This window comes from Antedon bifida, chromosome 7, assembly GCF_963402885.1.
Source record: "Antedon bifida chromosome 7, ecAntBifi1.1, whole genome shotgun sequence".
NCBI classification, from domain to species: domain Eukaryota; kingdom Metazoa; phylum Echinodermata; class Crinoidea; order Comatulida; family Antedonidae; genus Antedon; species Antedon bifida.
This window is the reverse complement of record NC_136232.1, coordinates 13,543,010-13,556,657: the sequence shown is the minus strand read 5'-3', so window position 1 is coordinate 13,556,657 and position 13,648 is coordinate 13,543,010. Positions and strand designations below refer to the sequence as shown.

General features: G+C 32.9%; 3 protein-coding genes across 3 annotated transcripts; all 3 read left to right on the top strand.

Annotated features, from left to right (window-relative positions):
* The first annotated feature begins 629 nt into the window (after positions 1-629).
* On the top strand, positions 630-3,724 carry LOC144848681 (uncharacterized). The gene is made up of 4 exons (XM_078705519.1): positions 630-780; positions 1,663-1,776; positions 2,289-2,480; positions 3,604-3,724. Exons 1-3 carry the CDS (start codon positions 640-642, stop codon positions 2,466-2,468), a joined length of 435 nt encoding a protein of 144 aa, XP_078561645.1. The 5' UTR covers positions 630-639; the 3' UTR covers positions 2,469-2,480; positions 3,604-3,724.
* Positions 3,442-4,720, top strand: LOC144848930 (thyroxine 5-deiodinase-like). The gene is made up of 3 exons (XM_078705881.1): positions 3,442-3,447; positions 3,604-3,776; positions 4,458-4,720. The coding sequence occupies exons 1-3, from the start codon at positions 3,442-3,444 to the stop codon at positions 4,711-4,713; spliced, it is 435 nt and encodes a 144-aa protein (XP_078562007.1). The 3' UTR covers positions 4,714-4,720.
* Positions 4,721-5,798: 1,078 nt separating this feature from the next.
* LOC144848680 (tubulin alpha-3 chain-like) lies at positions 5,799-12,931 on the top strand. Its single transcript, XM_078705518.1, has 4 exons — positions 5,799-5,980; positions 6,677-6,899; positions 10,309-10,457; positions 10,557-12,931. Exons 1-4 carry the CDS (start codon positions 5,978-5,980, stop codon positions 11,538-11,540), a joined length of 1,359 nt encoding a protein of 452 aa, XP_078561644.1. The 5' UTR covers positions 5,799-5,977; the 3' UTR covers positions 11,541-12,931.
* The last annotated feature ends 717 nt before the right edge of the window (positions 12,932-13,648 follow it).

Here is a 13,648-nt window from a genome sequence, read left to right as displayed (position 1 = left end):
CCAAAATGAGAATACAGATAGATATGTGGTCAAGGACGGACTCAATTTTGGACCACTTTTAGTATTATTTTTCAGACCTGCTAGTGTTAAAAGATAGGACAGAATTTTCAAAAGCCGGCGAGCAGTCTTAGAGTAACAAGTACCTCAACTGAAATTGCATTTTCTCGAGAACTAATTGTCCAAAAAACTTCATTTTTGTACAAGAGGAAAGAGTGATAATTTGTGATTAAAATACAATTTGATTTAATGTACAAGTTTTTTTATATGAGTATAGTTTTAGAAAACCTATTTCTTTTCAAAATCACCCGTTTGTTTTTGCCGTTCCTGTTCTATTGTTAACTGAAACTATTGTTAATTGAAAGGCTGGTTAATTAACCTTTACACCAAACTCGCATACACAAGCTTGAAGTGAAATTAACCTAAATCACAGCATTATGACACACACACACATATATATATTTTCTTTTTTTCCGGAGAAATCTTATGTAGGAGAATTTTAGAGTAGGTGGAGGATGCACTCTCGGAGTGGCTTTCTAGTTATTAATCAAAGCATTCATAAAGAACTGACAACTTCAGAAACCTCATTGTCGGTGGTCTCATCACTAGTGATACTTTCATATCTTTTATCATAACAGCAACATGGAGGACCTCGGCTGGGACGCCGAGTTCGCCATCAAGATTTTAAGACGACAGAAAGAACTTATGTATGCATCTGAAACAATGAAATCGTTTAAAGGCCGCTTAGATTTCAAAGAAAGTGACGTGTTAGTGAATCTTCAGGTAATTATTTTATAACATCTTAACCAACGTCATCTATCCTGTTTAAAAAGGACAGAATTAGAACATGCCTATTTATAAAATGTCTTTTATCTTGAAATATTAATTGGTTGTTGTATTTATACTGAAAATAATTAAATAAATGCGGTTAGAAATCGAATTTTGATTTGCTTAATATAGGCATATAGCCTTTGTAGGCCCTTTTTGAAGAAACAGTTAAATAGAGGCTCTGTATTTTTGCCTGAAACGTCCTCGGTTATAAACGTCATTACTTCTACTTGGGCATAGGTACGGTACGGTACACTGTAAATGTGTACAGGTGAATGTTCTTAAAGATAGGCTGACTGACATTTCTTATCTCCAGAACCTAATCTGGTCAAACAGACAAACAAAAAGATTGATGTCTGTAAGCTATCTAACATCCACTGAAACGTTTTATTTGCATTATGATAAATGTTATATTTCTGACCTGTTGCCTATATAAGATAATAATAATAATGAGTCTAGGCCTACTGTTTGCATCCAAAATAAACCGGGTATCTGACACTACGTGAAAATATTTATTGGCATAGAGAAGATATTAGTACGTTTTAAATATCTGAACTCTTGCCTATATTATTACTGGTAATTTAATCCTGTTTCCATTAGCGAGAATATTCGTACATATGGTTGCGATTTTTTCACAAAAAGTAAATGTAAATATACCCATGCGCATTATTACATTTTATTCGCGCGAATAAATTCGCTTATTGGAAAATAGAGACATGTTCTTTTTTGTTTTTATTATCATTTGTAACAAGACCCTATCATATTATAGTGTATCAATATCTTATTAAACATTTTCGTGATACCACCATTGAGTATTTATATATTTATTTATCTAAGAAAATTAAAGGAGAGATTGATTATCAAGTACTGGACGAATTTGGTGTAAAGGTACCGTCTGATTTTCCTGGTATTTTGGCTTACGTTGACGCGAAATTTTCCAAGAACCAAGAGGTAGGTAGTACAAATTGAAGCATCGACTTAACTTTCGTTTAAACGTGCAGATCATCAAAATCATCATCATAATAATACTTCATTGTGTTTTTCCTTTTGAGGTTAATCATATCATCATAACTGCAGAGTCATAATCATCGGAATGATCTTATTTGTTCGACTTATCCTATCTATAATTTGTTTGTCGTCAATATCATGCTACTCAGACGAGTTACATACTCGCCGTACACATTCTGACTGATCTTCTGACAACTTTCATAAAATGTAATAAGGCCCAAGTAATGCTCTATCTGTTTATTGCCTATTTACCGGGTAAGTTATTGACCTACACACAAATTAACGATAATTTATAATTAGTTAAAATTTACATTAAATATAATATAATTACAAATAGAAGGCCTACATAAATATTCGGTTTCACTCCTGAAGACCTTATGAGAACATCGTGTGTGCTTTCTTGTGAACGAATTGTTACCTTAGAGTTGGCAATTAAACTTACTAATTTACATTAGGTTATGGAAGAACTCAGGTACAGGCGTTTCACTGAACTCGGCAAAGATGTTTTAACAATTGGAGGAACATACCCGGATGTTGAATTGGTTTCAGTTGAAACACATGACAAATACCTGCTTTCAAGCCTTCATCTTCACAAGGAACGGCCTCTTCTCATCGTTACCTCATCAGCATCCTGACCTCCGTTTCAGGTAATTGTACAATTAGCGGTTTCTACCAATGGAAATCTGTTACGGTAAAAAATAAACACTTTAAGTGCATGCATGCAATAAACATTTTTGCCAGTAGGCCAGTTTTTATTATTTTGTACCAGTAATATCCTCGGTTCTGCCTATGAATATGAAAAAAGTACTCAAAAGAAAGCAAGAGACAAGAACACTGTCTCTGTGTATCATATCGGCATGTATATTTAGAAATGTGTGTTATGCTTAATGGTACTGTTATTTACTTCGGTCTTGCAACGCGACTCTACAGCTCACTATGTCGGTCGGTCGGTCGATAGGTCGGTCGGTCGGTCGGTCGGTGGGTCGGTAAACACTAACTTTATATGGCCTTGTCTTGATATCAGTTTCATCTAGCTAAGTCAATTTTTTACAGTATATTCCTTATGGCCAGGAATCGATGTGGTTATGTTTTCACGGTGCGCAATCAAAAATTACGCGGTCTACGCACGATTTAACGAAATCACGTTTGTAATCATATCTTCACAAGCATGAATCACAATTAAATAAAATTTGGTACTCACAAATTTCAGGTCATATTTCATCATAATGGCAATACAATTACGTGCGCAGCGCATATAACGCATGCGTACGCGCGCATAAAATTGTCAAAATTTATTTTCGATGAAATTAGAGTACGTTTCAGGAAATTTTAAGCGTTTAAAAAATTGCCATGAGTGCGCAGATTTTTGCACGCGCACTGCGCGTTAAACCTTCGTATGCACTCTTTTCACGATTTCTGTTTTACAACCTTTCTTTAATAATATCATCAAGAATCTCCATGTAGGGCTTTCTCTTTCCAGCCCTTGGTTTTCTCCTCTTGCCACCTCTTCTGTTAATCTATAAGAGTTCCTTTTTCATCTAACACCTTCTCCTTTAAAGCAAATTGCAGCATTCACTGTAGTATTTTTACTCTACTCTACAGCTCACTATGTCGGTTGGTTGGTCGGTCGGTTGGTCGGTAAACACTAACTCAAATTTGAGCACGCGACTGCAGCCATGTATATGGCCTTGTTTATTTTAGTGAGGACCCGTTATATTTTTGAAACAATATTTTGTTTGTATAAATTAACTTGTTGTTTATTTATTACAGGCAATCGTGAAAGGTGGTGGTCTTTCTAGATTGTTCGATGATTATAAAGATAAGGTAGATTTCTTGTGTATATACCAAACAGAAGCACATCCTAAAGAACTATGGAACTTGGCATCCGTACTACCTAGTATCCCACAACATACCACGATTGATGAAAGAAAACAAGCAGCTATGTAGGTTGAACATTTTTCTTTGAAAATTTGAAATTGTTAATAGTCGCAAATTATTGTCTACCGCTTATCAAAGTATAAATACAAATTTGTTAATAGTATTGACTAGATGGTGCTGACAATAACCATCCACAATAACAAATAAGTGGTCTACAAACAATAAACAGTACTGGCAATTACTGACTATGAAACTCCCTACTGGACTGTATTTAAACTATTTAAACTCACTAAGCCTACTATTAAGCAAAACTGACACCAATGACACCAAACCCAGTCTACTAATACCAAACACCATGCTGATAAAGAGGGCACAACGACTTCATCGAAACTAAACTGGTAGCAATCCAACAAACCGAATAATTGCCAAACACACTACAAAGCAAAATAACAAACTGTTTAAATCAAATCAAATTAATTAAATTAAATCAAATTGACCCACTGTCACTTAACCAACAGACCGACTTTGACTAAACCCAACTGACTGAATGTCACTAAATCAAATTGACCCACTTTCACGTAACCAACAGATGACTTTTACTAAACCCATGACTGACCTGACTGACTTTCACATCCTACTGACTGACTTTTACTAAACACAACTGATTGATTTTTTCTTTTTCATTATGATTAAAAATAAAAACTTGGATACTAATTTTTATATACAATCTGCTTTATCTATAAAAGGAATTTGATCAAAATGGATGAACAGCATTACTCAGTTTTTACAAGTGATCCCTTCTCTAATACACAACTTCGTCTGGTGTGTGATAATATGGATAATCAATTCAAAACTACTTTCAATGCATTCCCAGATAGAATATTTCTAATACAAGGAGAGAAGTTAATGTATGTTGGTAGAAACATAATGTCACAGATGAAAGAACCAATGAAATTAATGACAGATGAAGCCCGTCAAGTACTTGATAAGATTTTTGAATAAATATATAATAAATTTCAGCATTTAGTTAATAGTAATGAAAACCAAATAAAATAATGATAATAACTTATGATATATATAATATTAAAATAGATTTGTATTTAACGAAGATATAAAACAAAATTGTATATTAATATATTAACTATGCTATAGATTCATTCACTAGCTGCGTCTTTTTACTGACATCATAGTTCCAAATATAACAATAACGTAAAAGAACATGATGACGACGATTATGAAAATGTATTATTGTACAACTTAACCGTTTGATGTTTATTGTCTTGATGCGCTACTGTTCTATTTTGAAAATAAATGTTAACGCTATAACGTATATAATAAATTGCAACATTTAGCACTATAGTGTAATAGTTGCTAGTTAATAGTAATGAAAACCAAATAAAAAGAAAATAAATAACACTGTATCATCAGGTCGATAAAACGTGTCGAATATGACTCACTATGACTTATGATATATATAATATTAAAATAGATTTGTATTTAACGAAGATATAAAACAAACTTGTATATTAATACATTAACTATGCTATAGATTCATTCACTAGCTGCATCTTTTAGGAATTGAAATATACTGACATTATAGTTCCAAATATAACAATAACGTAAAAGAACATGATGACGACGATTATGAAAATGTATTATTGTACAACTTAACCGTTTGATGTTTATTGTCTTGATGCGCTACTGTTCTATTTTGAAAATAAATGTTAACGCTATAACGTTTGTGTATATTGAATTCCTTGTCTTTTAAGTAGAAAAAAAAAGCAACAGTAAATATAGGCCTATGATAATATTATGATTCTCTGTGCTGTATATCCACATGACAGTATTCGTCTAGTATCATGGCAAATTCCATGATACAGTATCGAATATCGGCTAATGAATGTTACATGCTTAGGGGATTAAACGGGAGTAGAACAACCTTAATAAATGCACATGTATGTATACATTAATGCATGAATTCGAAGCCCGGAACATTAGACATAATAAGATGTACAGTATGCTGACCATGGTTGTTGTATTACTCATCAAGTGAGAACCTCTGAAACGTGCTTTACTTTACTATAATTATTCGGCGTTGTCTGACCAATAGACAATTTCACAAACCACGTGACCAGCTAAATAAATGACGTCCTCCTCTTCTGAATTTAGTAATCGTTGAAATCTCTCTTCGCCGTCATCACGAACAACGAGATCTTCTTCTCAACCACTCCCTAATACACCTAATCTACAACATCTACAGCTTAAAATGGTAAGTTTTTCTTTTTTTTCTTATATTTATTTATATGATTTTCAATTACTTTTTTGAGAATGAAGATAAGATAGAATTTGATTCGTATGGACATTGAAAACATGTTTAATGTTTAATATTGTTTTGTAACTGCATCACTATGAATGCTTTCAAATACTACTAATTATTAAAAGCGGATTACATTATTTTGGAAACCCATTTTTAAATTTGCGACCAGCTTCTGATTTGTGTGATAAGATTCCGGTTTTATATATATAAAATATTTTGTTTCTGAGTTGTAGAATGTTTGTTTGTGTAAGTATCATTATTTAAATATGATATAGATCATTTTCATTAAGATAACCAAGTTGGTAACTATTGGCATTTAATAGACAAGTTAATAAATCTGAAACGTTTTGCTTTACGAATTTGTATACTATTAGGCCTGGACCAGTTTTTTAAAATATTTTTTTTTTAATTTAAAAAAAATATATAATCCACATATTTATGACTTTGAAAAGAAATTTTTAACGTTATTCATTTTTAAAATTGAGCAGTATTTCCCTATTTAAGGACCAACATTCACCCTGTTAAAATATTGATTTCAGAGGTAAAAAAATAAACATTTCAAAATTTGATTCATATAATATTAAGGAGCTTTTATCCACCTTAAAAACAAAATAAAATTGCAAGAGCATTGTTATCCTTTATTCACAGCGTGAATGTATATCAATCCACGTTGGTCAAGCAGGTGTACAAATTGGCAATGCATGTTGGGAGTTGTACTGTCTTGAACATGGTATACAACCTAATGGTCAATTACCTACAGAAAAAGCTATAGGGGGTGGGGATGATTCGTACAACACGTTCTTCAGTGAGACGGGCGCCGGTAAACACGTACCTAGAGCGATATTTGTGGATTTGGAACCAACAGTTGTAGGTAAGGTAGCTTCAATTCATCATAATCATTATCATCACCATCATCACCTTCATCATCATCACCACCATCAGCATTATCATCATCATCATCATTTTCTTTTTTTTTTCTTCTTTCCCCATCATCTTCAACAGCATTGTGATTACACAAACAGATAAATCTTACTACATACGGAATACACAGTCATGCACACGATTTAATTTGCTTCGAGACTACCTTGTAACATTCGGTCATAATTAACATATTTTGTGCAAAAAAAACTGTCTCGAATGTTCAACATGAGTCATCGGCATTTGAATTCAAGAACGAACAAGATATTTAATGTTGCAAAGAGGCGTGATGGAAAAGACCTAATTATAATACTTAATGAAGGTATAATCTGACACCATCGTGATCTTAATGTGATCTCATAATGATAGGTATTGCATTACCAATCTAACTTCTATTATAATATAAGTGTATAGTTATCTGATTTATTGCGGAATTCAGATCAATTACAATTTCGATATCAATTATAATAATATAATAATAATTTATTTGGAAGCTACACCTTTGAAACAGTGGCACACTTCTTGAAGAAGTAATACAGGATTTAAAGAGCAAGAACTAATCATTTTCATAGTTGATTTCCCTTGTCTTTTTTCCATATCCGTTTGGTGAAACCTTTACAAAATCTATCGAATGCAACTTCAATATTTGTAGGAAGATTAAGTACAGGTGAACCAAGAACATACATTAATTTGTTTGGTCTATTGTTCCATTAAAAAGCAATATGTTTTCTATAAACATAATGATAGCAAATTTAAAGATATTTGGTATATACTTGTTTTGGTTTTAGAAAACATATTGCTTTTTAAGAACCTGAAAATAATAATCTTTATATCAGGGAAGGCACAGAGTAAAATGTGTTGAATGTTGAATACAAAAATGCTTAAAGATGTATTGTCCCTTGAAGCACAAAAAATGAAAAAAAAAATATTCTAAATTTAAATTGGCCACATCAAAGTAATATTAAAGTTATTCACTTTAAGTCGAAAATTCGAGCCAAAATCAACAAGTTTATGTAATTAACAGGTAAATTAATTTGATTACATTTCGTCTGGAAAATTGTCACAAGCGAAAGTAAACAAAGATTTCAAACCACGAGTATGCATTATGCATGATGCTAATTGGGATTGTTTACAACTCGTCACGGTTGAGAAGGTGTTTTCACACAGATCGCGAGGAAGTTTTATGATTATGCATACAGAGTAGACAAACAAACTCGTTGCATTATGAGATATTTTTTGATCGAAAACTTTGACTGGAAGTCAAAGTTATTTTTTGAACAAAACAACGTCTGTATTTCGGTTAAATTATTTTTTTTTTGACTAATTTTTGGTGAAAGTTAATAACTATTATGATACTTCAAAATGACCTACTTTTTTTCGAAATATTAAAACAAATTTTTTTTTGGAATTCGTCAAAGGGACAATACATCTTTAACCATTGATATAAATGTGGGCCTATGCATTATGATGAAGCTAAAAGAAATGTAATATTGTGTCCGAAAAACATGAAAAAGAAAAATTAATAAAATTAGACTTTGAATTATGTAAGGGCGTGTGGCGCAGTGTGTTGGACGTTGGACTACTGGTTCGAATCCAATTCTAACCGCATTGCTTGTATCCTTAGGCAATAATTATACTTTACTTACGTTTGCCTCTCTCCACCCAGGTGTATACATCGGTACCCGGTTAGATTATGAGAGTATGTTTCCATCGTGTTTGGTCCAAAAAAATGACTGGGGTAATAATGTATAGCGCTTAGAAGCATTGTGCAATAAGCGCTATATAAAAAGCGAATATTATTATTGAATATTATTTTTATTAATAGGCCATTTTATAGCTTTAACAAAGTTAATCACTTCCGTAGGAAAACAAAACCGAAACAATAATATTTTCACTTATGAAATGACAAATTAAACCATTACATTCATTCAAATACACATTTGCTTGTAGCCATTGTGACTAATTTTTCTCTTTAAAATTACAGTTTTTCAGGTAAATATATATTTTTTTCGATCCAATTTTTGGTCAGTGAATAGCTACTGTATTATGTGACATTAAAATGGCATATTCTACAAAAACAATGAAAAAAAATTATTATTACAAATTTTATAAAAAGTTTTAAACGAACTTACCAGTACATGTTTATTTGATTTTGATCTTCAAATGTACAATTTTTATGTATCAATAACCAACTGTAATATTAAAACATTTCGACTTTGAAAAATGTAGATTAGGCCTAAATCAACGCGATGTATTTTCATTTTTAACGCCACTTCGAAATATCACTTTTAAGATAGTACTTACTGATGCTTTTTGTTTAATCCTTAGCGAAATCCCAAAAGTGTCATTAATATTAATTTGGTACAACGAGAACGTAATGTATAAAATACAGTAGATGTCCAGTCTACTCAATAAATTTCTGCCTACAAACTTTACCAGTGTATTTTTTTCACGCTGCTGCTTTAGCCCGCTACGTCCCAGAAGGATGACTCATTAATAAACCGGAAGTAAGCAGAAGTTATCTATCTACGGATGACAGAAATGCGAAAATGCATACTCGACTATAATTTATAGGTAACAGCTGATGGGCCCACAAAACGTCTGGGAAAAGAGTCTGAACGACAAATCCCAAAGCATTTCTGGTATTTATGAGTCCCATGATACTTCACACTGCACTTCACATGCTGATGAATTGACCCCCAGACTTGACCTTAGCAATAAAATAAACTAAGTGACTGATATTAAATACAGATTATACAAATACAATTTATATTTGTTCACATATAAAAAGAGAAAGGAAACGTTTAATTATAACTCAAAAACCATTGTCTGACAGACAATTTAAGTATTTTTTGCTTTAAATTACATTTTTTCAGGTAAAATAACTATTATGTGACAATAAAATGACACATTAAAAAACAAATTTGAAATAAAAAATATTTTTCAGAGTGACAATATATCTTTAAAACTGTTACGTCAATAAGTGAGCAGCGTTTTTTGTAAGAAATATTTCTTGTTATAAATTCTTTTTTCGGTATTATTATCTCGATTCGTTGTGTTAAAGCTCTGTCTACACTATCAAACAAAAATGTCATAGCACTACCATATTTGGGCACATTATACTTTTTTGTCAAACTAGTTTATAGAATAGACAGCTGAGCTTTAGAATATCTTTCTGTTATCCAATCATTCAAATTGGTATAATAATAATTATTGTCAAAATGTTCATCTGGATTGTCAATCCAGTGTATCACTCTATCGGCTCCTACAGTACATAAGAAGTTCCTACATAATTTGTTCTACATTGTTATACTTTTATTCCATACATTCTTCAACGCTATTTTTGTTCCTTATTTTACTAGATGAGGTTCGTAATGGCGCTTACCGAGAACTATTTCATCCCGAACAATTGATGACAGGGAAAGAAGACGCAGCAAATAATTACGCCAGAGGACACTACACAATTGGTAAAGAGATGGTTGATCAGGTTTTGGATAAAATCAGAAAATTGGTACGTTAGTTAATTTAGAAAAACACACTTTCAAGTTGTTTATTATACAGTATGTTCTTTTTAGTATGATGTTATTGTATTGTGTTTTCTTGACTACAGGCCGACCAATGTACAGGTCTTCAAGGGTTCTTATTGTTTCATAGTTTTGGTGGAGGTACCGGTTCTGGATTTGCATCCCTTCTCATGGAGCGTCTGTCAGTCGACTACGGAAAGAAGTCAAAACTTGAGTTTGCCATCTACCCAGCACCGCAAGTATCCACGGCTGTCGTGGAGCCTTATAACTCCGTCCTTACCACACACACAACTCTGGAACACTCTGACTGTGCGTTCATGGTTGACAACGAAGCTATTTACGATATTTGTAGAAGAAATCTTGACATCGAACGTCCAACCTACACAAATTTGAATCGGCTAATTGGTCAAATTGTCTCATCAATCACTGCTTCACTTCGCTTTGATGGAGCACTGAATGTCGATTTGACTGAATTCCAAACAAATTTAGTTCCTTACCCTCGTATTCACTTTCCTCTGGCTACATACGCGCCGGTAGTTTCTGCCGAGAAAGCTTATCATGAACAGCTGAGTGTGGCCGAGATCACAAACGCTTGTTTTGAGCCAGTTAACCAAATGGTTAAATGCGACCCGCGTCACGGGAAGTACATGGCATGCTGTATGCTATATCGTGGTGACGTCGTACCAAAAGATGTCAATGCAGCCATTGCTACCATCAAGACAAAGAGAACCATCCAGTTTGTCGACTGGTGCCCAACTGGGTTTAAAGTCGGAATCAACTACCAACCACCGACAATTGTACCTGGGGGTGATTTGGCTAAGGTTCAACGTGCCGTGTGTATGTTGAGTAACACCACAGCTATCGCCGAGGCATGGGCTCGTCTGGATCACAAGTTCGATTTGATGTATTCTAAGCGTGCCTTCGTACATTGGTACGTAGGTGAAGGTATGGAAGAAGGAGAATTCTCCGAGGCTCGTGAAGATTTGGCAGCGCTGGAGAAAGATTACGAAGAGGTCGGCGTGGATTCGGCAGACAATGAGGAGCAAGAGGGCGAAGCAGACGAATATTAAATGTGCTATTTTATGTCCAACTTCTTCCATAAAGGTTTGGTACCATCAGCAATGGTATTGCTTGTTAGGGGTTCAATCATGACAAAAATGACAGTACGAACAGTAGTATTGTAGTAAACACATTTTATATTGCGAGCCAAAGAATAATAATTTGTATTGAATTGTTAACCTATTGTATTGTTAATCTATTTGCAAAGTTTATGTTACAAAGCATGAGATGTAAAGAATAATAAGAAAGCGATTTATTGTAACTGTGTGAAATATTATAGAGAAGATAAATAATATTGACTAAGGGCTGCATGCTATACACTAGGACGATAACGATAAAAGATAAACATACCCTTTTCTTACATAAAACAAAAAGAATTTAGAATAGTTTCGAACTATAGTATAACAATTTATGCTGTCTTTGATAAAAATCATTTTTATATATTCAAATTACGCCATGATCAATAAAATGCAATTATGATATTAATGCTCTTACTAATCATTACGTCATTTGGTTGGTCGCGTAAAAATAATATTTTCATCAAAGGCAGCATAGATGTTTATCTTATAGTGAACACTTTTTAGATTTTTTATTTTATCTATTGGAAATATGCATATTTATCTATTTATAGTCGATCGCTATCATCCTAGTGTAAATGGGCCTTAACGGTTAAATGAAAATTACTTACTTAATTTATACATGGAAAAATATCCTCCATGATTTATAGTACATTTGTCTTTTCGTCATGTCTTCCTTTCCATGTGTATGTATCGTATGCAATAAAGTACTTATATACAACTAGCATTAATCATTTTAAACCTCTTATTGCTGCTACTTGATGTTTTTAATTTTAATATTTTCGGATAAGAGGATTGGGTAGTTTGAGGGTTAGGGACTGGAATAACATGGAAAGAGACATGTTATTATCTTTAACGCCTTCAAAACCAAAGCATATTGTGTTTGCCAAGCATGTCTTCCCTTTACGGTAATAATGCAAATTGAAGCTTATATAGAAGTAGTACTGTAGGTAATAATGATCAATTAAGTATTAATGACAACTGTTTTACCAAATCTGTTGTTGTATATTGTATTGTTTATTGTTTATTAACTTGATAAAGCATATATAGTCACTAGTCAATCGAACAAAACAGTATAGGCCATTATATCTTACCGTACCATGTTTAGCACTGTGGGAATTTGTGCATTTACAAATTAATTAAACTTATGCTGGATATTGGATATTGCAATATTATAGGCCTAATTTTAAGCAATGTCTAGTAAATGTGTAAAAAATATAAATGTTTAACTTTTAAATGTTTGTGACGTTTTAAATAGAAAATCTGGATTGGTAGCGCCTTGAAAAGCTTTCTCAACTAGAAATAATAAATTACATTGAGCATAATACTTGTATGATTTTATATCAGTTGATTTTCAAGTGTTGTCATAATATTCAGATGTTTCAAACCATGGAACCATTTTGAATTTTCTAGATCCGCCAAATATTACCAGTATTGGGCATTTATCATCACGACTAAAACAACGTAAATTGTTCCTCTTTTGACACGATTGACGACCACGACGGTTGAAATTATTATTAATTATTATTCATGATTATGTTCATTATTAATTAGGCCTGGGATGTTTAATACGTTATTCTACATTAATTCTATTCTTAAACTGAAGACAAATTTCCACTTTCGATACACTTTACACAAATCGACAATTTAATTGTGTTTGTCTCTTACATCACATTTTTTTCCCCAGATATTTTGTTTGGATTTAATTTTTGGTCAAAGTGAATAACTATTGTGTGACATTAAGATGACATAGGCCTATGCAACAAATGTATAAACTTATTTGTTTAGGGGGACAATATATTGTTTTTCCAGCTACCGTCATTTTTTCGTATAAAAACGACGTATACGTCGTGAGTGGGGTGTGTGACGTAACAACCTCATGGTAACTTTTGACCAATAGCTAAGCAGTAGATTACACATGCGCATTACATTTAAAGACGAGAAGTCCGCGCGGCGGCGGAAGGCCGTGTTATGTGTGTACGTACGTACGTGTGTTGTTTGTGGATGGATCGCATCGGAGCAAGCGAGCTAGCAAGGATCAA

Bases quoted from the DNA above. Each gene is read 5' to 3' on its own strand.
- LOC144848681 (XM_078705519.1), top strand. From the start codon at position 640: ATGGAGGACCTCGGCTGGGACGCCGAGTTCGCCATCAAGATTTTAAGA. The intron at 781-1,662 runs GTAATTATTTTA...TATTTATCTAAG, and splicing joins ACGTGTTAGTGAATCTTCAG to AAAATTAAAGGAGAGATTGA. The intron at 1,777-2,288 runs GTAGGTAGTACA...AATTTACATTAG, and splicing joins AATTTTCCAAGAACCAAGAG to GTTATGGAAGAACTCAGGTA.
- LOC144848930 (XM_078705881.1), top strand. The intron at 3,777-4,457 runs GTAGGTTGAACA...TATCTATAAAAG, and splicing joins GAAAGAAAACAAGCAGCTAT to GAATTTGATCAAAATGGATG.
- LOC144848680 (XM_078705518.1), top strand. The intron at 6,900-10,308 runs GTAAGGTAGCTT...TTATTTTACTAG, and splicing joins TTTGGAACCAACAGTTGTAG to ATGAGGTTCGTAATGGCGCT. The intron at 10,458-10,556 runs GTACGTTAGTTA...TCTTGACTACAG, and splicing joins TGGATAAAATCAGAAAATTG to GCCGACCAATGTACAGGTCT.